This window comes from Eulemur rufifrons, chromosome 18 (genome assembly GCF_041146395.1).
Source record: "Eulemur rufifrons isolate Redbay chromosome 18, OSU_ERuf_1, whole genome shotgun sequence".
NCBI classification, from domain to species: domain Eukaryota; kingdom Metazoa; phylum Chordata; class Mammalia; order Primates; family Lemuridae; genus Eulemur; species Eulemur rufifrons.
Genome location: NC_091000.1, coordinates 4,154,157 through 4,176,332, shown reverse-complemented (window position 1 = coordinate 4,176,332; position 22,176 = coordinate 4,154,157). Strand labels below are relative to the sequence as shown.

General features: G+C 36.6%; 1 protein-coding gene across 1 annotated transcript in view; it reads right to left on the bottom strand.

The window, feature by feature from the left end:
- GALNTL6 (polypeptide N-acetylgalactosaminyltransferase like 6) overlaps positions 1 to 22,176 on the bottom strand; it is an 851,955-nt gene that overhangs the window by 480,690 nt on the left and 349,089 nt on the right. The window contains exon 4 of the mRNA XM_069493359.1: positions 11,485 to 11,651. Coding sequence (XP_069349460.1) covers positions 11,485 to 11,651 — 167 coding nt within the window. The remainder of the gene's footprint in view (positions 1 to 11,484; positions 11,652 to 22,176) is intronic.

The following is a 22,176-nucleotide window of genomic DNA, read 5'->3' as shown; positions in this document are numbered from 1 at the left end:
TGAGACCAGCCTGAGCAAGAGCGAGACCCCGTCTCTACTAAAAATAGAAAGAAATTATCTGGCCAACTAAAATATATATAGAAAAAAATTAGCTGGGCATAGTGGCACATGCCTGTAGTCCCAGCTGCTCGGGAGGCTGAGGCAGTAGGATAGCTTAAGCTCAGGAGTTTGAGGTTGTTGTGAGCTAGGCTGATGCCATGGCACTCACTCTAGCCTGGGCAACAAAGCAAGACTCTGTCTCAAAAAAAAAAAAAAAAAAAAAAAGAAGCATAGTTTTTTCCTGTAAGCATCATCATTTCTGACTTACATCATTATTGTGCAGTGGCAAGGTTTTCTATTTGTGGAATCTCTCAACCACTTTAATTAATTAAAGAAACTAAAAAAAAAAAAAAAAACTGTCCTAATGATGGAAACTTATTTTTATACATTTAATTTTGAAGAAGTGAATGATTTCTACTTCTAGAGATGAGCAAATGAGTAAATATGCATATTGGTTCAACTACAATACTTTTCTGACTATGACCCACATACTTTCTTTCTTCAAAGAGTTCACTGGCTGGTTGTGAAGATCAACATAAACTCACACTTAAATAATGTGGAAATTGCAATGATAATGATTCATGGTATCATGGTAATAAAGAAGAAGTCCAAAGGGAGTAGCCAGCAATTTTTATGGGATTCTGTGTGCCAGCTGTTGTCTAAGCATTTTGCATGTATTTACTTTAATATTTACAAACACTCTGACAGATTGGTATTATTATTATTATCTTCATTTTACTGTTGAGGAAACTGAGTCACAGAGTATTTTTTTTCTTTTTTAAGTAATCTGTCAAGGCAAGGTACTGTAAGTGGCATTGCTTGACATGGTAGAGTTCCAGGGAAGGCAGGCTGAAGCTGTTATCCTGTTTGAGTTTTCAAGGATCAGTTAGAAGAAGGGACACAGAAAGGAGGGAGTAGAGACACATTTCAGGTAGAGGAAACAGGATTTAATAAAACAGGGGTCATAAATACATGCCATGTGAAAGGGAACTTGGCATTTCAGTTTTGCTATGGCAGTAACTACAATGTTGACTACAGAGAAAGATGAGCTAGAGCGCTAACCAAGGGCCTCTTCAGGGAGGCTGGAATTTCATATATTGTCGAAGGGAATTTGTTTAGACCACTAGAAGCAAAAGAAAAGTTTTACACAGAGAGGTAAGATGGCCACTTTTGTTTGTTATAAATGTTATTTTGATAATGGATTGGAGTGGACAAAATGGAGCAGAACAGTAAGTCAGAAGGACGTTTCAGCAAATCGAGCAAGTGAATTAAAGCCACAGTAGAATAGAATGAGACGAAAGCTTGACTTAAAAAGTACTTTAGAGATAAATTTGGCAAGATTTGTTCATTGACAGGATGTGGGATGTGAGGAAGAAACAGGAGTCATTCTCAGTTCTCTAGTTTGGAAGGAAAATGATGTCATCAAAAGAGGGAGTGAATTTCAGAAAAAGAGATAGTTTAAAGTTAGATTATTTGGAAACATTGAGTTTGAAATGTCAGTGTGTCATCTAGGTCCAGATGTTCAGCAGTTGGTGGAATGTTCAGGTCAGAAGCATAAAGTTTAATGGTACAGAATGCGGAAACCGATCCCCCAGAGATAATGCACACATTTATATGAGTTGCAGGTAAGGCGTGGAGCTCTGAGGATCAGCAATGTTCAAGAAAAATGTGGAGGAAGAGAAGCCCCAGGAAAAGCCCACTGAGGAATGATAGGAAAAGTGTGCCCAGCTGAGAAGAAAGGATGCAAACAATGCCAAGTGAAGCAGAGAGGGCCGGTCTTGAATTATTAAATTAATAAATAAATCAATAAATTATTGAATTATTTATTTAATTAAAGTGAATAAATGAAATTATAAATTATTTACTTAAATTGTTAAATTCTCATAAAAGGAGCTCATCAGGTTCTATAATTAAGCCATTCTCTAAAATGCTGGTTGTACTACGTCAGAATCAACTTTATGAAACCGTAGGGACACCAGGGGTCTCTGAAGACAGTGCCTTTGCTCTTTGTAAAGGTATAAAAGCAGCTTCCGGTCACGTGCTGCAACTATTCGAAGGACACAAGCTTAAAGGAAATAGATATTTTTTAAAAACTTGTCTTATCATCTATAAAATATAAGTCTAAATTCTCAACTTAAAATTACTGGAGATAGTACTAGATATCATCTAGTTCTATTTTAGCCTTTTATAGTGAAAACAATAGTAAGAAAATTTATCGAGTGCTTACTTTTTACCACGCCCAGATCTAATTACTTTACATGTAGAAAGTCAGTTTCCTATGAACACGTGACAGGGTCAGACAGCTGGGAAAGGTAAAGATGAGATTCAAACCTAAGATGATGCCCAAATGACCCATTTAACCATCCCCGCTCATTGCAGATGAGGAAGGGAGCCGCACGGCATGCCTTGCTGGTTACTAGAGTTGAACCATCACCCAGGGTCCCTTCTTCAACCACTCTGCTTCATTTCATGCGCCTTCTGACATGCTAATGGAGAATAAGAGAATTAACCCCATTTGCAGACATTGAAAATGAATAGAACATACTGACATCATTCATCATGCACTATCTTGGAAAAAAGTTTATATCCTCGGTTCAATTTTTAGGCCAAGTATAGGACCAGAATCCATAAATATTTTCTATAAGTTAGCATGTAGGAGGCCCAGCATTAATGTAAATGCAATTTTTTTTTTCTATGCACATCGAGCTTCAGCTCCCTTGTAGATCTTCCTTGATCCTAAAATGCAAAAGGGGATTAAAGAATTTGAAAAGATCATTTGCTGTATCTGCTACCAGTGATGCCTTGTAATTTCTCTCTCCAGAAAAGGGCCTTCCTCATACTAAATAATCATCAGGAACACTCTTGACCTGCAGTGGGAAGGGTGGTGAGTTTACCATACAGTATTAACTATTATATAGTATAAACTATGAGAGTTTTCCTAAAATCAGCAAAATAGATAACCTTTTGAATTCTGAAATCTGTAAAAATAAGTTTTAGATACATTAAGTGGCCAACATTTCTAGATGTTGAAACACGTTTGCCATTACACATTTGTTTGCCGCACTCCTTTTCACACTGTTCTTGATCATTAGGTGTTAACATACTAAACTATGGGGTGTGTTGTTTCCATCACTCTTTTCAATTACAGGGAGAGAGGGAGGGAGCAAATCAGCAAACCCGCTGAAGCTTCTCTGCAGGACTTGAAGGCGGTTGCTCCTGGCCTGCAAGCAATTTCAGTCTTTGATACTCCAGCCTGAGCTGCAATATTTCACACATTAGACTGGCTTTCTTCTGGACGACAGTCTGATATAATGGAATTTGCATCTTAATTGGAAATATCCATTGCTAATCTCTTCCAAATTCTACCTATTAATATTTTACACGTTCTAACTAGAGCGGTATAATCAGAAACAGTTCTGAAATAAGGGTCACTCAGGGACGTGCAGTGGTCCTTCTCTCCCAGGTAGTTCCCTCCTTTCCCCATCCTGCATGGGGTGCGTTCCATGCTCCCCTGTGCTTGGTGATTCAGGTTTAGGAATCACCCGTCAGTTGCCTGGTCACTAGTAAATGTGGCCTTATTACAACTCAGCAATGACACTGTTCATTTAGGAAGAGCAAATCCTCTCCACCCTAGAAATTGAAAAAGTGAACAGTGACTCCTTTAACATATTTTAATTTAAATTCATAGGTACCATATGGCTAAAATCAAGGTAGTCATTAAGTGGACCTTATTTATTGGTGCCACAGGCTAGCTGTGAAAAAGCATGCCCACAAGAAGAAAGTATATATGCAAGAACAAAAAGGTGCACTGAATTTTAGAACCTGAAATTTGCCTTTTTGCATAAACATTATTTTTTTTAACTCCAGTCTTGGGTAGTTATTTCCTTCATCATCATTTCATTAATATTATTCATGGTTAACAGGTAAATTTTGCATTTTCTCTGAGCTTATTGCAATGGCTTAGACCTTCAAGCACAAACTTATTTGAAGTAGTCACAGATGAAGATATCTTGCCATCTTTTCCTCTATATTGGAGGACTTATTTTTTCTACCCTTTCCAGTTTGGAAATATTTTTTCTTGAAGTTAAAAAAAAAATAGTGAAAACATACCTTATTTCTGTAATCTAACTTCACTTTCAATCCTTTCCAAGGCTCTAAGGCCTGCAAGTGGCAGAGCTGGAACTTGAATTCAAGACTTTCTGTCTTTAACACGTGGGCTCTGAACTACTCAGTATACTCTATCTGTCTCATGAGTCTGTAATTTTATAGTACTCAGTATTGTAAAACAAATAAATAGAAAGATTAAACAGCTAAATAAAATACAAACCTTTCTTCATAGAGACTTTCATTTATCTTCTAAGAAGCAGAGTTTCAATTTGGCAAAACCAGAGGAAAACATGCACCCAATCTGAAGGATAATAATTGCTCAAATTTTAATTCAAACTCAAAATGTGTCTGCACTAAGTGGGAAGTGGCCTTAATAATTTGGCAGAATTATAATATGTAAAGGTCAAAATTAGAAGCTACCGAGCTAGAGTTTAATCAAGATAGAAAATTAAGCTTTCCCTCCTCTTTGCTCCACTGGCTTCTCAGTTGCTAGCCATTAGTTCTTCATAGAGCTATGTTGGGGTCAGGGTTTTCTGTGCTATGAGCTTATGAATAGATGAATATATATTCCATAAAGTGTTCTTCACCTGAGTTTTAGGAGGCAACACAGAAAAAGATGGAAAATAAAGGATATGCATCTAATTAGCATCTAATCCAATGCTAGACATTTGTCCAGTAACTCCCCTTCACCCCTACCCTCAATCTGCCTCTCTCTGTTCTCCTCATCTTTGGAGACATTTGCACAGCGTGGCCCTGGGAATCTCGAGTATCTTGGTCTGGGTGAAGCCTTGTTAGGCTGCCTAACTCTCTATCCAGAATAAAGACAGAATCAAACGACCAACAAGGGGCCAGCCCCAAATCCACCCACGTAGCTCAACACATTCTCCTTCACACCAGTCTGCGAAGCTATATGAAACATATTTAACTCTGTTCAATGATCTATGTTATTACTTTGGGAGGCTTTCAGAATGTTAGAAACACTGTTTTCTCCAGGAGGAAAAGCTCTGATTGGCCCCCTGCAGTCCTGCAAAGCCATTACGGACACTGGAACTGGTGCGCTCAGTCATTATGAGTCTCATGAACGTCTCTATTCCAACACTTGTGTATACACACAGCGAAATAATGGTTTCTATTATTGTCCTGATCCTAAGGCAAAAATGGGTAATAAATTAGATTCAATTATCTAGAGTGCCTATATAATTGTAGTACAGTTTTATTAAATTAATGATAGTTATCAGAATCATTCCAGTTTCTCAGAATAAGACGTCTGAGAAAACTACAGAGCAGAGGAACCTTGCATACCTAAGCACAAAACTGAACATTTTAATTTCATCTCACAGTTATCTAAGCATATGAAATTGACCCAGTATGTGACTTAGGACCTCATCTTTCTGAGGCTCTGTTTTACTCATCTATAAAACGTTACAAACGTGCCGTGTCACCTACAAATTCCTCATTTCAAGGATCCTGTCATTCTGATATGGAATTGTTCCTCAGTTGACATAAAACATTTAATTCTTATTAGGAGAATTTTGTTAAAATGTATTTATAAGCACGAATGAATTTGATGTTCAAAACTTGTCAGCTTATCAAAAATCTTGAATGCTGTGAGATTGATAATGTTCCACGTAAGTGTTACAATTCAGGATAAAGGAGGAAATGTTTGTGAAGTTTGTTTATTTTTTTCACATTGTGTTGATGCAATGCCTTTTTCTTTTTTTTTTTTTAAATTAAGAGCAGGTGGATATTTAGACATCAAAAAGAGCTGCTTGAAATACTGAACACTGTATTACTAAAGCTCACAAGCTGAGGTTTGCTGACAAGAGGAATAATCATAAAACATAACCTTTTCTTTCATCAAAGAAAGTTATGTCTGCCCAAGATCTGAAGCCCAATACCCATAAAATGGTTTCACTCAAGTGACATTTCATTCAAAACAGCTGTCTGCAAGAAAAATAAATGGGATTTAATCTGCCATAAAATGAATTGCACAATTTATTTTTCTTGAGGAAGTCATGCCTTTGTGACATTGGTGAGCTGTAACAGTTTTGCTTTCAAAAGCAGCATCTCCTTCTATGCCAAACCCATATTAATTCAACCATGTGGAATTTTCCTCCAGAATAAGCAACTGGAAAGCCAAGCCAGCTAATCCACCACCTGATGCCTTTCTCTACCTTTAAAAGTACTGGTTTAAAACACAAGCCCAAGATAAATTTTCAATCCAGAGAGAGAGAATTTAACATGCTTAGTCACAAAGATTGAAATATGTGAAATTGTCAAAGTCAGCCATTAATACCCTGCAAAAATGAAATTTCATGTTCTCGAAACTAATATTTAAGAAGAGAACAAAACTGCAAAAGAACAAAATGCCAGCCAGAAAAATGACAATTAGATGAGTTTTATCATCTCTTTAGAATGAACTGGTTTTTAAAAAATGGTAAAAGTTACTCATAGGGCTAATATAAATATTTATTACCCCCAAATTGACTAAGTCAGAAAACATATTCATATGAGTATTTTAAAGATAATAGAGTAATGGTTTATTTTGTTTATTTTATTCATTCAATACACAAAATATTTTTTAAAATGACAAAAGAAAAGAAAACAATTAATAAAAAATTTTTCTCCTGTGGAAATTGTTCTAACACTGTTTGTGATATCTAAGCTATACAGGCTAGACAATGGAACTTAGGTTGTGTCTCTCCATTCTATTACTTCATTTATTACATATTTTCCAAAATACTTATATGTATGTTCAAAATTAGTCTAAATATATTTCATTGTGATGATGATGTTCCCTAAAACAACCTATATTAGAATATTTTAATAAGTTTTTGTTAAAAAAATCTATTTGCATTGTTTAATAAATATATCTTTGTAAATTAAATATGAATCCTAAAGTAATTAAAACTGAAAATAATTTCACCTAATTGAGATCGATTATTACTTTCTTTAGAAGACAGAAGAATATTAGCCCCTTAAGTACATTTTGCAGTGTTCTAACTACCAATGCCAGTAATGTAAAGCTAACCCATAACACAATTTAGAAAAACAAGAAGACAATAAAATGCTACTCTAAGTATTAAGGCAAAGGCGAGGCTCAACAAACATATATAGCTTCCATTTTTGTCAGATAAATGCTGTTGTTTTTTCTGTAGGTATCTACATCATGTGAGACTGGATTTTTAATTTAAAAGAGAGAAACCTCAGAATTGCTTGTCTTCTGAAACAGATTCCACTCAAAGCAGACCCTGCCACTGATGGGTAATACTCAGATGTTATGAATGCAAAAAGACTTTTTACAAGTTGATATTATAGTTTGTAACTTCCCAAACTTTTCCTCTTGTATATTGTAGGCTCATTTTCCTCTGACCTTGAGAGAACATTATTGATTTATATTTCCTCACAACAACAAAGGTTAAACTAATTGGTAAACAGAACTGTTTCATTAACACTATCTATACATTTCACTCTTCTGCAACATGATATAAAGACATCATGAGAAATCAGGATAGCTTTCTTTCATTTCTTTGGCAGATGATGCTGAATTTCTGAAGAGTAGTTAGTTCTTTTTTTATAACATTTGCTTAATTCCTGCTACTTGACAGTATTTAGTTTGGTTTCATATTTTGATTTAAAATACAATTATCCTCACAATTTTAAATTGAAATCTTAATCTAAAAATTCCAAGATTTATTTAGAGTGACTAGCTCTCAATAAATCTGAGACATAAAAATTGCTTGTCTCATAGTCTAGCGGAGTATCTGATGGAATACAGGCACTAAAACATTTTTGTCGACTGTCATCTTAAAATCTTCAAACGCACTTTAGTGTTAGTATTTTACAATATAATATAGAAATGCTCTACCATTCTTCATCTATTTTACAGTCTTTTCACAATGATGATATCTTCCAACTCTGAATAGTTGTAAAATTTGTCTGCTTATAGAAACTTTCCTTAATGTATACTTGAAGACCATTTGCGTAAAATAGAAATTGAAATTCAAGATGTGTCATTATCATTTGTGAGATCATTTAAATATATTTCCAGTATTTTAAAGATTTATAAACACTTTCAGCCGTGTGAAGAGTCTAGGATTTTTTATGGTAATATGGATCTTTATAGAAATTGCTTTGCTGTGTGTACATGCGCGCGCACACACACACACACACACACACACACATTTGTTCTTTTTTTTTTTTTTTCTCTTTGTAAACTTGGTTAGCCTGGTAGGATAGTTTCAAGTCTCTGATTTTCCTTCTAACTAGAACATGGAGAATAACAGATCTGTGTGAAACTCAAATACTCAACTACCTACCTTTTCTGACTGGGAAGTTTGAAAATGCAGGGGCAAGAATGCATGAGTGTGTGTATGTGTGCCCATGTTTGTGTGTGCGTACCTGGGTGCACAGTGGTACCGCCACACTTTTGTTAAAGGAAGTATGTCAGCAACTCTCCTGTGACTATCCTCAAATTGGACTTGCATTCATCTCAGCACACAAAGTTCAGAGAACTGTCAGGTTCAAATACACCCTATCTCTGAGGTTAAGCCCCAGCTTATTTCATACATTTCAACATTTTCCATGTGGATGCCGTTAAGGTTGCCTGGAATTTGGAGATAAGCCCAGGATTAGTCCTGCTCTTAAAGTCATCATGAAGCCTTGTTCCAGGTCTCAAGTTAAGTTGTTAAATGTATTTCTGAGAGCTTACTGGAGAAAAAATAGTCACACTCACAAACTTTGGTAAGCTTCAGATAGCAAAACACAGCGGTGGTTGTTGAAAACTTACCTGCTGCCCTTCACCTTCCTGTTTTTATAGATGGTAGACTTGTGTTCTGAGGCTAAAATAACACTCTGATACCAAGCTTGCTTTGCGAAAAATATCTAAACTGAGAACTGCTGAATGAAATATTCACTTATTTTAAAAAAGCATTTTGAGAACTGAGTCAATCCTATTCAAATAGATTTTTTAAAAAAATAACTTGGTAGTGATTTATAATTATTCTATAATTAAAAATAGTTTAGTATTTTACTTTCTCTATTGCCATGAAATCCACCATTACAGCATTTTTCATTTACTATATACTTCAATTTGTTGAAAATATGAATTCCAAGTGATAATACACTCATGCTAATAACATTACTAAAATATTCGCTTTTCTATATTTTTGTCATGTGTAGCTAGTTTATTTTCCTGGAGGATATAAAATATAAGGCAGTAATATTTAATTAAGTCTTGTCAAAATTTTATTGCCTTTGGCCAAAGGACATTGCAGAGTATCCGAAACAGGTATAATGCAAAGGTGTTAAGTTGCATACTGAACAGAATTGGGATTAGAATATATTTCTGAAAATAAATTTAAAGTGTAACACTTCAGAAATAACTTCCTAAAGGACACCAACATTCTTCCTATATCTTTCTGTACTATAAAATTTGTCTAGCCTACTTAATCTGATTTTAAAAGAGTTGGTGAAAAATACTCTACACACTACAGGGTTATGATTTTTGGGATTGTCTCCCCCCCAAAATAAGTTAATTATATTGTTTAACAGCACAATTATAGATATATCTAAATAAAAAGGAGTAGAAAGATGACAGTGATTCGAGGCTAGAAAAATGTTGATGCTATTATTTTTGACCTTTTTAAAGACTTTCAGTTGAAATATACCTCTGAAAAATATTCAGCAAAAAAAATGCTCTACAAACTACAGTTTTCTGCTACCAAGTGTTTCTTACTGTATTATCCCCAGGTCAAAATTCCAGTACAATAAATAATTGACCAAGAAAAAGTTGATTTTGTAGGAAACAATGCAAAGATACACCGCTTTACTTCTCCTGGTACCAGTCAGCCACAAAGACCAATCACTTGGTGATCTGCAGCCTCAGATCTTTGTTTCCCCCTTTCACTTTTTTTAAAAATAAAGTTTGAGCTTTCTTAACACAAATGCTCATTTTTAACCTGAGGTAATAATGACTGCTCTTATGTAAGTAGCCTCAATTAGAATCAAAATAAATAAATGTATTATTTAAATATTGTTTTTTAAATCTCTGAAAATTTCAATTTTACATACTGGCTCTTAATCTTAGGTAGTATCAAATGTGTACCCACCTAAGCAACACAAAATGAAAACCTCTTTGAAATCAAACCTAAATGACCAAGGTGGTAGTTTGCATTTTAACAGAATAGTGTTAAACAACCTCATTTCTGTCATATCAACTTTTTAACACATATTTATGTTAGTCAAATCCTGAATCAGTATTTATAATCAGTACATAAAAATCAGTATTTAAAAAGACTATAGTTCTACTAAAGAAATTTCAAAATGAACACACTAAGCACTTTGCAGTGTGACTTTTATAGAATTTTTGAATACTATGAAAAAATGACGTTTTTGCTGCAAATAAAATTTCTAAAACCTCAATTAACCCATATGATCTCAAGATGTATTCTCTTTTGAGGCATAACAATAATATTAAATCAAATTATTTTACTGTCATTCTTTCTTACAAATACACAGTAGAGTTAAGCCAAGCTTCTCATGCAATGAAATATAAGGTGGAAAATGATGCTTCCAAATAGATGATTATCATGAGAAAGGTTTTCTCTTCTCCACTCACACAAACCTAGAAAGAGGGACTTTACTTTCCCTGCAGCATTAACAGTTCTCATAATTAGATCATATATGACTTATCATGTCCTGCTCTCAGGAAACTTTCTATAATTTTATTACCGTCTTATAAGCCAAATTGTGTCTTATAAGATTTATAAAAATATTAAAATTTATGTCAAATTTTCTAATACACTGTTACATCAGATTGTATTTGTTATTGTTCAAAAAGATAAAATAGCTAGAATTGCCAAGGAAAAATATGTATTTGTGTCCCTTATAACTTCTAATATTTATGAGACAATACAAGCACAGCCTGCAGAATGTATCCTACTGGCAAATAAGAGTGGATATTTTTCAGAAACAGGAATAGATTTTATGGTTCCATTCAAGTATTTCACCATTTGTATGTACTTACATTAATATACTTTGCAGTGTTATTTCTGAAGTTGAAAGTAGAATTTGAGGCATTTTGCCAACACCTGTCTAATTTACAACAGAAATGTAATGCAAATTTCTTATAGTTCCCCAAATGACACCAATATCTTCTCATTAAGTTTCTTTTGCATTTGGCCAACATTTTATGAAATCACAACATAGATAAAACTTCATAGTCATGTTTCAGATGGAATCAGAAAGAAACTCTCGTTATTAGGTTTTTTAGAAAAGCCCTTAATGAGCATGTGAATGATAACAGAATCTGATAAAATGTTGTCAGTTGTATCTTACCTCTGTCACTGAAGTCATCTACCAGGATGATTTCTGCTATCAGACTCTCCGGGGTTCGGTTAATTATGCTGTGTATGGTTCGCAGGAGTGAAGTCCAACCTTCATTATGAAATGGGATAATGATGCTGGTGTTTGGCAGCCTTTCCAGGTACATCTTGTGCTTACAGCTGGAGACGATGGAGGGAAAAAAAAAAAAGGTATGTCAAATGCAAAACAATAGTATATCTTATACTGCTATTTATTCATTACGTTATCAGACAGCTGTGAAAACATGACTTAGTTTAATGCTTTCCCAATCAGAGCTTGAACATCATAATAGTTATCCCACTCGTTCATGGAAATCACCAAAGATTCTCTTTCATACTCATTCTTAATGAAACAATTAATTTATCTTCTTTTGAATCAGGGGCTCAAATATGTCAGTTTGTTGAAATGTTGTGGTCCTGTTGATGCATTTTTCCTGTTGCTATACAATAGAAATAAGGATAAATTATAGGAATTCACATTGTTGCCACTGAGCACATGAATAAGGTTTAGATGGGTTTCCTGAAGAATTCTGAAAATTTAACTTCTGTAATAATTATGCTTAGTCAATTTTGGTTGTGGAGTGGTTTAATAGCTGGACAGTATTTAAGGCTCTAAGGGGAAAAACAACCACAACCAATGCAATAAATGAAGATTTAATCCAAAATAACTGTGTATTGAATACAATTCATAGTAAGATTACATTAAGGTTTAAACCAAGACAGTATCACATTCCTAATGGGAACTATAAAAATAAATCTCAAGTTGATTTTTTCATCATTGAAACAATCAGAGAAGGCAAGAAAGAAGTAATCTTTTATCCTTTTTATTCATTATTGAATCTAAGAATTTATTAACAATATTTATCAAACAGGTAGATTTTGATGTTTTCAGACAATCAAAAGAGTTGGAAAAACCATCAAAATGATACCATAATATAGCATAAAAATGCTGTAGAAAACATGAAACTTATTTTAGGGTAACTCAAACGGCAAAAAATACACATGAAATAGACCTGTCAGGAATTTCAAGAGAGTGTAGTGAGATAGATGCTTTCACACATAATGCACAGATCTGGGAAAAAGTGCTAGTGTAATTTAGCACACCTGGTCATAATTATGTAGGATTTGTTCCATTCTTGTGAACAAAGCCAAAGGCCAAAAATTATTGTGCTTTCATATATCAGTGTTCAGGATAATTGCACCTACTGTGCAAACCATCATACCTCACAGTGTTCTGGAAATGCAAGTGATATTCTCAAGAAAACAAGTCATTTTCTAAACATTAAGACAAGATACTGTTCATATCATCTGCTTATTAGTTTAAAAATGCATTTACAGCAATATCCTATAAACAATCAATAGGCTCATGACTTTTTTCTAATTCAGGATATTATGAGGGTACAAACATTTTGGTTACATGAACTGCATTTGCCTCGCTCAAGCCAGGGCTACAGGGTGTCCTTCCTCCATACAGTGTGCCCTGTTTCCATTAGCTGTGGGTTTACACCCCAACCCCCTCTACCTCCCAGTTCCCACCCCCACCCCCAACCCCCCTACCTGACTGTCACCCAGTGAGTATTACTACCATGTGAGCACCTTAGTGTTGATCAATTAACCAATTTGATGCTAAGTACATGTGATGTATGTTTTCCCATCCTTGTGATATTTCACTTCAAAGGATGGGCCCAATCTCTATCCAGGATAATACAAGAGGTGCTAGATCACCATTGTTTTTTGTAGTTGAGTAGTATTCCATGGTATACATATACCACATTTTATTTATCCATTCATGTATTGCTGGGCACTTGGGTTGTTTCCACATCTTTGTGCTGCTATAAACATTTAAGTTCAGATGTCTTTATTATAGAATGTCCTTTTTTCCTTTGGATAGATGCCTAGTAGTGGGATTACTGGATCAAATGGTATTTATATGTTTAGCTCTTTGAGATATCTCCAAATTACTTTCCACAGGGGTTGTACTAATTTGCAGTCCCATCAGCAGTATAAGAGTGTTCCAATCTCTCCACATCCACTCCAGCATTTGTTATTTTGGGAATTTTTTGAGGCCATTTTCACTGGAGTTAGGTGATATCTCATTGTGGTTTTGATTTACATTTCCCTAATGATTAGAGATGTTGAGACCTTTTTTTAATGTTTTCTGGCCATTATTCTGTCTTCTTTTGAAAATTTTCTGTTCATATCCTTTGCCCATTTATTGATGGAGTTGTTAGATTTTTTCTTGTTGATTTTCTTAAGTTCTATGTAGATTATTGTTATCAGCCCTTTGTCAGATGGGAAAGCAAATATTTTCTCCCATTCTGTAGGTTGTCTATTCACTCTAATGACAGTTTCCTTGGCTGAGCAGAAGCTTTTTAATTTGATCAGGTCTCATTTGTTTATTTTTGTTGCTTCTGTGGTTACTTTGGGGCCTTGTTCAAAAATTCTTTACCTAGGCCAATGTCTAAAGGGTCTTCCCCACATTTTCTTCCAGAATTCTTAAGGTTTCATGCCTTAGGTTTAAGTCTGTTATCCAATGTGAGTTGATTTCTGTGAGAGGTGAGAGGTAGGGATCCACTTTCAATCTTCTGCATGTGGTTATCCAGCTTTCCCGGCACCACTTATTGAATAGAGATTCTTTTCCCCAAGATATACTTTTGTCTGCTTCTTGTGTCTGGAGATCTAGGTTTCTGGCCATGCCAGGCATATTTTCCTCCAGTATTCCAAGAAATAGATTTTCCAGCCCTTGTGTATTTTCTTCTTCTCTCTCCAGGATGCCTATAATTCTTATATTTGTTTTCTTTACATAATCCCACATTTCTTGTATGTTCTGTTCTCGTCTCTTGCTTCTGTGCTCTTTTTCTTCATCTGATTTGCTTAGCACCTGGGCATTATCTTCAAGCTCTGAGATTCTCTCCTCTGCATGATCCATTATATTTTTAAGGCTTTTCACTGTGCTTTGAAGTTCCTTGAAGGGCCTCTTTCATTTCCAGGGTTTCTGTTTGTTTTTTTCATAATATTTCAACGTCTTTAGAGAATTTTTCATTCATTTCCTGTATTGTTCTCGTGGTTTCTTTGTGTTGGGTTTCTATTTTCTCTTCAATTCCATTGAGTGTCCTTACAATCCATATTTGGAATTCTTCCTCCATCAATTTAATCATTTCATTTAAATTAGTATCTGATTTTGAGGGTTTCATGATTTCTTTTGGGGATGAGTTTTCTGTCTGCTCTTTCATATTCCTTATGTTCTTTCTCTGGTTCTTTCTCATCAGGGTAATTTATTGAGAACTGGGAGTGCTAGGACTGGTTTGTTCCCTTAACTTCAAGCCCCCAAGGGACGTTCCTTAACAGTGGTGGGAGGAGGCGTGCTAGTCTTGTATTGCCTTAGAGGTATTCTGGCAAGTTGGGTTACCTCTGACCTGCTGTCTTCACCTCTTGCCAGTGGAGATTAGTGAGTTTGGTCCCCCAGCTTAAGCTCCCGTGTGGTGAATTGCACCTGTGTGTATACTCACCTGCCCTCTAATAGCTTGAGATGGAGGGCAGTGTGTTGAGCTGTGGGGTTACCCTGCCATTGGTTATAGATTGCATGGAGGAGCCAGTTATCAAGGTAATCTGATGCCTCTGTGTTGGTTTCTGGTCCCCCAGGTGAGGAATACTAATGCCCTGATCTTTAGGAAGGATCTTGCCACTCCCCAGGGTTACTTGAACCCCATTCCCCCTTAAAGTGGTGGTAGGAGCAAGGCAGATCGCAGCTGTGCCTACCAGCCTGGAATTGTGTGCTTCTATGGTTTCTTGATTTGCCGCTAGGGGGAGCCGCTAATACGTGATTCAGGGCTCTTCCACCACACGTGGGAGGCTGCTCCTGATGGGGGAGGGGGTTACTTGATGCACCTGCTGTGGCCACTGGCCAGGATTTTCCTTCCCTGACTGAAACCCCACTGTTGGCAGCCAGCTGGACGGGGAGAGCAGGCCCCAGAGTTATGATCCTACTAGAGATGACCTAGGCCCAATCACTGGGCTGTCAACTACTGACCTGTGCCAAGGCCCCGCAGATTCACGCCTGTCACACAGGGAAAGTGGCTTTTCTTGACTCTCCTTACCTCCAGGGGTGGAGTCCACCACTTTTGGCGCGAAAGTTGCTGCGCTAGGGGAAGGGGTGATGTCCGGTGCGCCCAGCCCCAGCGCCTGGGAATCCTGCAGGTGGCGGCCTCCCAGGACGGGGGAATTAGCATTGTGGGGAAGCACTCAAAATTTGCCCAACGAAACAGGCCTGGCTAGCCGACACTAGGTCACAGAAGGGCAAACTGTAGCGTCCCGCAGGGAGAGACCCCAGGCTGGAGGAGGGGAGCTGCCTGAAACTTGAGCCCGCCACAGCGTCTGGGTTGGGGACCCCAAAATGGCGGCTGCCCACCCCCAGAGCGCTAGGGCCCCCGGCGGCTGTTCAGGACTTGGCGGATGCCGGATGGGGAGCTGAGTCAACAGGACGCCCCCTGTCTCTCGTGTGTCACCATCCCGCAACCTTACGCCTGTCTGGGGGCAGGTCTTGCTCTTTCTGACCCACCCTGAGCAGGCCTCACCATCCGCGGCAGTTTCCAGTCAGAGCCTCACCTCCATTGCTCCGGTCCCGCCGACGGCCGAGGAGAGGTGCCTGTCTCCTCACTCCCTGGAGTCATAGCTGGGACCGGTCCCGCCTCCTCCCAGTCCATCCTAGCACAGAGCACCGGGGAGTTCAAGACGTTTCCCGCTATCGTCTCCTCTTCACAGAGCCCAGCGGCTCGTGCCGCCATTTTGCAGCAACTTGAGGTAGGTGCCTGACTGAGCGGGTGCGGGGGCCGCGGGGGAGCGAGCGCGGCGCTCTCCTGCCGGTCGGATCCCGCCGCACCGCGGGCAGGCTGCGCAGCCGGCCACGCTCCACTCTATTGTTTATCTCGCGCTCGCCAGACTTCCAGATCCTGTCTCCCATTCACTGTTTTTTCCCCCTGTGTTGTGTGTCCCACGCTGTTTCTCTGCAGTTTCACAGCGTTGTTCTTGTGGGGGAGTGACCCACTCGTGCGTAGCAGTCTGAGTTCTTCGCCTCTTTCTCTGGGAGCAGAGAGCCAGCAGGTCACCGCTACTCCGCCATTTTTAAATGGCTCGTAGAGCCATTTCAGAGGCTTTTCAGAGATGTTTAACAGCCAGATACAATCCAGTCAGAAAAAAAGGCAGACACAAACGAATGCAAGACTTATCATATGCAACAAAGGCTTTCTCCTCTAAAAATGTTTTAATAATATCTATCTGGCTGAGCTCAAATTATTACTACACATGAAATGTAAAAGGTTCTTTTCCACTCGTTCATTCATTCAAGTCACGATGATTTAATGACGGTTTAATATAAACCAGGATCCAAAGTGGAGGTAAAACAATGAGCAAAATGTAGTTCTTAACTTCAAGACATTTACAATATAATGGGAGATACAGAATGACAGTTACAATTTTGAAATAAAATGGATAGTGTAGAAGTTTAATAGAGTGCTATGGGAATATTTAAGAGAGGCTCCTCAACCAATTTAGAAAGTGTTGTAGAAATTTAAGTGAGAGCTGAAGGTGGCCTGTAGAAGACAGGTGCAAGGTATACATACTTAGGAATAGAATTGATCTGGTTTGGTAACTCGAAGTAGTTAAGGAGGGCTCCCATGATATGGACATGGGCAACTAATCTGATGAAATACAGATTGGCAGAGGGACACAGTGTGTGAGGGGCACATTTGAAGGTTTCAAGAACTGAGTGTGAAGATAATGAGTTCCATGTTGACCAGGTACTGTTGAGGTGTCTGAACAACATCCAGTTGGAACATACAGCATTCATATGTACACTGCACACACCTATCTCTATCAGTCTTTCTGTGCTTGTGTGTAGCTCACGGCAAAGATCTGTTTTGTTGGAGGAAGAGGCTCGTGAGTGACAGGCTCTAGCAGCTGATGCGGGTGCACCACCAATACCTCCTGGGCACTCAGCATTCCAGGATAAGCCAAGAGGGTCCTGTTTTAAGTACGTTCAGGGGACCAACTGAGTACCTTCATTTCTCCGCAAGAGGCAGATCAGAAGTTCTGAGAGAAATTAATGTTCTTGGAGCAAGTATAAACCAATGAAGAATGGAAGTTGGAGAGTAAATAGTCCCTGGAGAGAAAATTCTGAAGTGTGTTCCATACTGTCTCCCAGAGTTTACCAGGAGGATTGCACCTCCGTTGCCCACAGTGATTAGCAGTTTAGACAATGTACTTTTTATAGGCTACTTTTCCTTTCCTGTGTTCCTTTGTCACATTCCCCCTCCCCTTATGCCCCTGTACTTCCTGTGATTACCTCTCCTAAATTATAGCAAATTTTTGTTTCAAGGTCTGCTTCTAGGGAAACCCTTAGAATAGGCATATGTATTACACTGCACTTGGCAGCAACTGTCTCTTGAATCAAAGTTCTGATTAAAATTCTTTAAGTAACACTCTTATTTTTGTTGAGTTATAAAACTTGCACTTTGTTAAACCTGGAGATATTTTAAAATAAGTCTTTCTAAAAAATTGTCACATATGGGTTTCATTATTTCTTTCAACTTTTTAATTATCACTAGTGTTCTATTCCCAGTCATCTTTATGCCTTTGAAATAAAACTAACAGGACTTCACACAGTGTATATATTAAAATGTATTCTAATTAGTAGACTATTAGTAGTAAAGTTACCCTCTTTATGTTAATAATTTATTTTTTAAATTAGACATTACAAACTCCTTGCTATCTCATGCCTGATAATTATTTTTCAAACATTGAATAATCACATTTTATTAATCAGATTATCTAAGTTCAAATGACAGCTTTGCCACTTACCTGTGAGACAATGGACAAGTTATTTAACTTCAATAAGATGAATTTTTTCAGATGGGGTAGTCTGGGAGCATATTTTTAAAAAAACCTTCTTCATAATGTGGTAATGAGAATTAAATTAGATAATATATGCAAAGCACTTTGTACGGCATGTGTCTGATAATATTTGATGATAGCAAGGGTTTGATAAATACTATCATTATTGCTGTCATTGTTGTGTAAATTGTTATTATTGTATCTGTCAAATTCTCCACGGAAGGAGGTAGGGAACTAAGAGAGACAGGAACTGCAGAAGGGAAAGTGAGAGGCACAGGATACAAGATGAATAAATAAATTGTGGTCTGTTCCCTTAAGGAGTCACAGACCAGTGAACAGACATATAAAATGATTAGACTCAAAAGAGACAAGTGACATAATAGATGTCACACAGGCATTGATAGCCTCAAGTGTGACTAACTTTGTCTGAAAGAATAAGGGAAGTCTTTATAGATGAGTCTGTAGATTGAGAACAGATAATGCAGGATCTTGAAAGCGATTCTAAGGGATTTGGACATTACCCTGAAGTCAACATGAAGTATTTCAAATGCTGTTAATCACGAGGAAGCCTGAACCACGTTTACATATTCCCCTGGCATCAGGACGGGCAATGCGCTGGAGATGGCAGAGACTAGAGGTAGAAAGATTAGAGGTTGTAATAGCTCTGGCAAAAATAATAATGAGGGCACAGATCTGATTTTTACTGTAAGGAAAACCAGCCTCGTCGTAACAGTATTTAATCTGATTGAATTATATTCAGTCATTCTAACACTTAAGCTGCTCCAAGGGAAATTGTATTCACTACCAAAGTCAGACATTGGATTTGAGAAGTTGTGATCCGGGTGACTGCTCCTCTGCATTACTGGAAAGAGTGAAGCATATCCAGGGCATCATTAAGAATCTGCACTTGTATATTCTAGATTCAATGTCAAGTCAGGTTGAAAATGAAAGTTTGTTAAATATGAAGACAATTTATCAATGTAGAACTGAGGTGAAGAAATAAGTAAAATAAAGTCAAACACAGTTTATGTGTTTATGGTTACAATTATGTAGCAAATTTATAAATATAAGAAAAAAATAAGGACAAATTAAAAAAATTTTTTGTGACAAATTTATAGGGATAGCGGTAAAATGCCTGTAATGATTGCATTTCATATTGCTGCATTATTTTCAGATTAGTATTTGCATAAAAGTAACTTTAGGAATGAATCAGAGATGAGGACATCCCTTTGTGGAGTAACAATTTACCAAATTGGTGGAAAATTCATTCTTCACATTTTAAATGCCCCAGGAAGACAAAAGAAATAGTTTAAATTATTTAGAAATATAGTTGAGAGAAATGACAAATTGTGAAGGCATTTAAAAAGCTTACAAAAAAACAAATTGGTCTGTAAACATTCTGCCAATCCTTTCAGAGTAATAAAATAAACTTCAATAGCAAATTTCTCATACTCTGCTATGTTTTTCCAAAACAGAATAAACAAAAATTTTCTGATATTCTATATTGCCATTTGCTAAACCAAGAAATTTAAAGAATATACTTAGTTCAACAACATTGTTTTCTTTAAAATATACTTAACATTTGTTCCTTTCATGTTGATATTAATTTATCTTTATTATTTCATTAATTTCACAAAATAAGTGGTTATTTCAATAGAAAGAGAACAAAAAATAAATTTTAATTACAAATATACAAAATAAGTACCAGAATTATTAGTGAGTTATTTTTTGTATGGAAGATATTTTAGTATTTATGAAGCAATATTTTAGTATCTGTGAAGCATTTATATTTCAGGAATTTGGGTGACTGTCATTTGAGGTTCTTAAGATCTTCATGAGCTCCCTACTGTCATTTAAACATTTCTTCTCACTGCCTATTGCTGTTGTTTATTTATGGAAACAATGTCAAAACTCACATTTTTAAAATTCAAACTCTGGGATTGTAGCACTGAGCAAAATGTTTGGATAAGAGTATTTGCATATTTCAATGCTTAAATCATACAGTTAGCTTATCCAAAGTATGAATTAATTTTTTGTTTTTGTTTTATTTTGTTTTCTATTTTTATAACAATATCAGTCAGGATGTTACGTTGTGGTAATAATCACCCTCAGATTTCAATGGCTTTAAAATAATGAGTATTCTCTTTCTTGCTTCCTTTACCTGTCCAGCCCTGGTTGGGAGGAGGGTCTCTGCTCATCACAGTCAATGAGAATAGCTAACTTCTTGACCATTGTCAATCATTGTGCCAGATGGAAATGAGAACACTAATGAGTCTTAAGCTGGTTAAATTGTTAGTCCTTAAGTGGACATATTGCTGTCTGCTTGCAGGTCATTGGTCTGAACTATGCATACAGCTCCGGGGCCTGGGATGTGCAACATTATGGTTTAGAGGAATATAATCAGGAATATTTGGCAAATGGCCCTAATGAATATGACCATTTTGGTCTTCTGCCTTCTTTAAAATGAAAAAAAAAGAACAATTTAACTACCTGTTAGACTACATTTAATAAAAAAATGAAAGAAATTCACTTTTTTCAAAGACAAAAAACTTAACTAATATTTACGGAAGCACAGCAACAGAGGGCTTTAGAGCTGCAACCTTAAGAAATCATCTAGTTTAGCTCCTTGCTTAATTGGAATTGAGGCTTTTAGTATTTTAGAAGGTTGGACATAAGTATTTTACAATCTAATTGGCAAAGCATTGCACTGGGTGCAGAAGCGACACATGATGGGGCACTGCTCCCAACTTAAGGGTGTTACAGTATGGTGAAAGGTAAATATAGCTCAAAAGGCAAGATAACACAAGCAAAGAATGAGAATCCAGTGTCCTTCACTTTTGATTACATATCTTTAGGAATTGTCATTTCATCATTGGCCTTTGAAGACATCTTTATATTAATCAAATTAATTAAAGTTATATAAATATTATAATATTTTAAGGAGGGGTAGGCAATTACTTAATTAGTGTAAAAATTTTTGTGAAGTATATATTCTGTCCTCAGTAAATGTTTTTGCAAATAAATTATTCACTGTATGAAGAAATACCTATCACAAAAAATTTATGACAAAGTATCATTTGAATAGAGGCTGTGGGAGCCACTAACATTACACTATCAGGGGGATAAAGTAAGTAGACAATAGTACCCACTATATATAATATTCCTTCATTAGTTTTGCATTATTTTAATAAAAAAAGACTTTTCCTATGTATATCTAATATTATTATATTCTTAGGTAAAATTATCATGGAGATTTTCTCTTTTAACCAAATGGAGTAACAGGGATCATATTTACCTTTCCATGTTATTCAACTAAACAAGTAGATTTTTAAATATGAAACAATGGTTTTCAAGACATTGAATATCAAACAAAAAAGATAGTCATCCTTCAGAAACAGGAAATAATTTCACCTGCTTACACATTAGCCTGAGATTCCAGGCCATGGTGAAGTTAAGAGAAACACAGTCAGACCCAAATGATCTACCTAAGTTAAGAAAATAGTGCCAAGAGTTTGGGGAGACCTAGGTGGCTGGAGTTTGTAGGATGGAGTACTCTAAAGGAGAGAGCTGCACAAAGAGAACGTAAGAGATCTGCAGAGTCTCCCTCAAGTCTTCAGCTGAATACTGATCAGTGAAAGTATGCAAAGAAACAATTCTTACCTGGGAATGAAGCACCAGAAAGGATTAGAAGAAACAACCCTATGCCTTAGGCATAAGGCATGAAATCATTTTCATTTTCATGGAGAATTGTGTAGAGTAAAGAAAGGGTTAAAGAGTT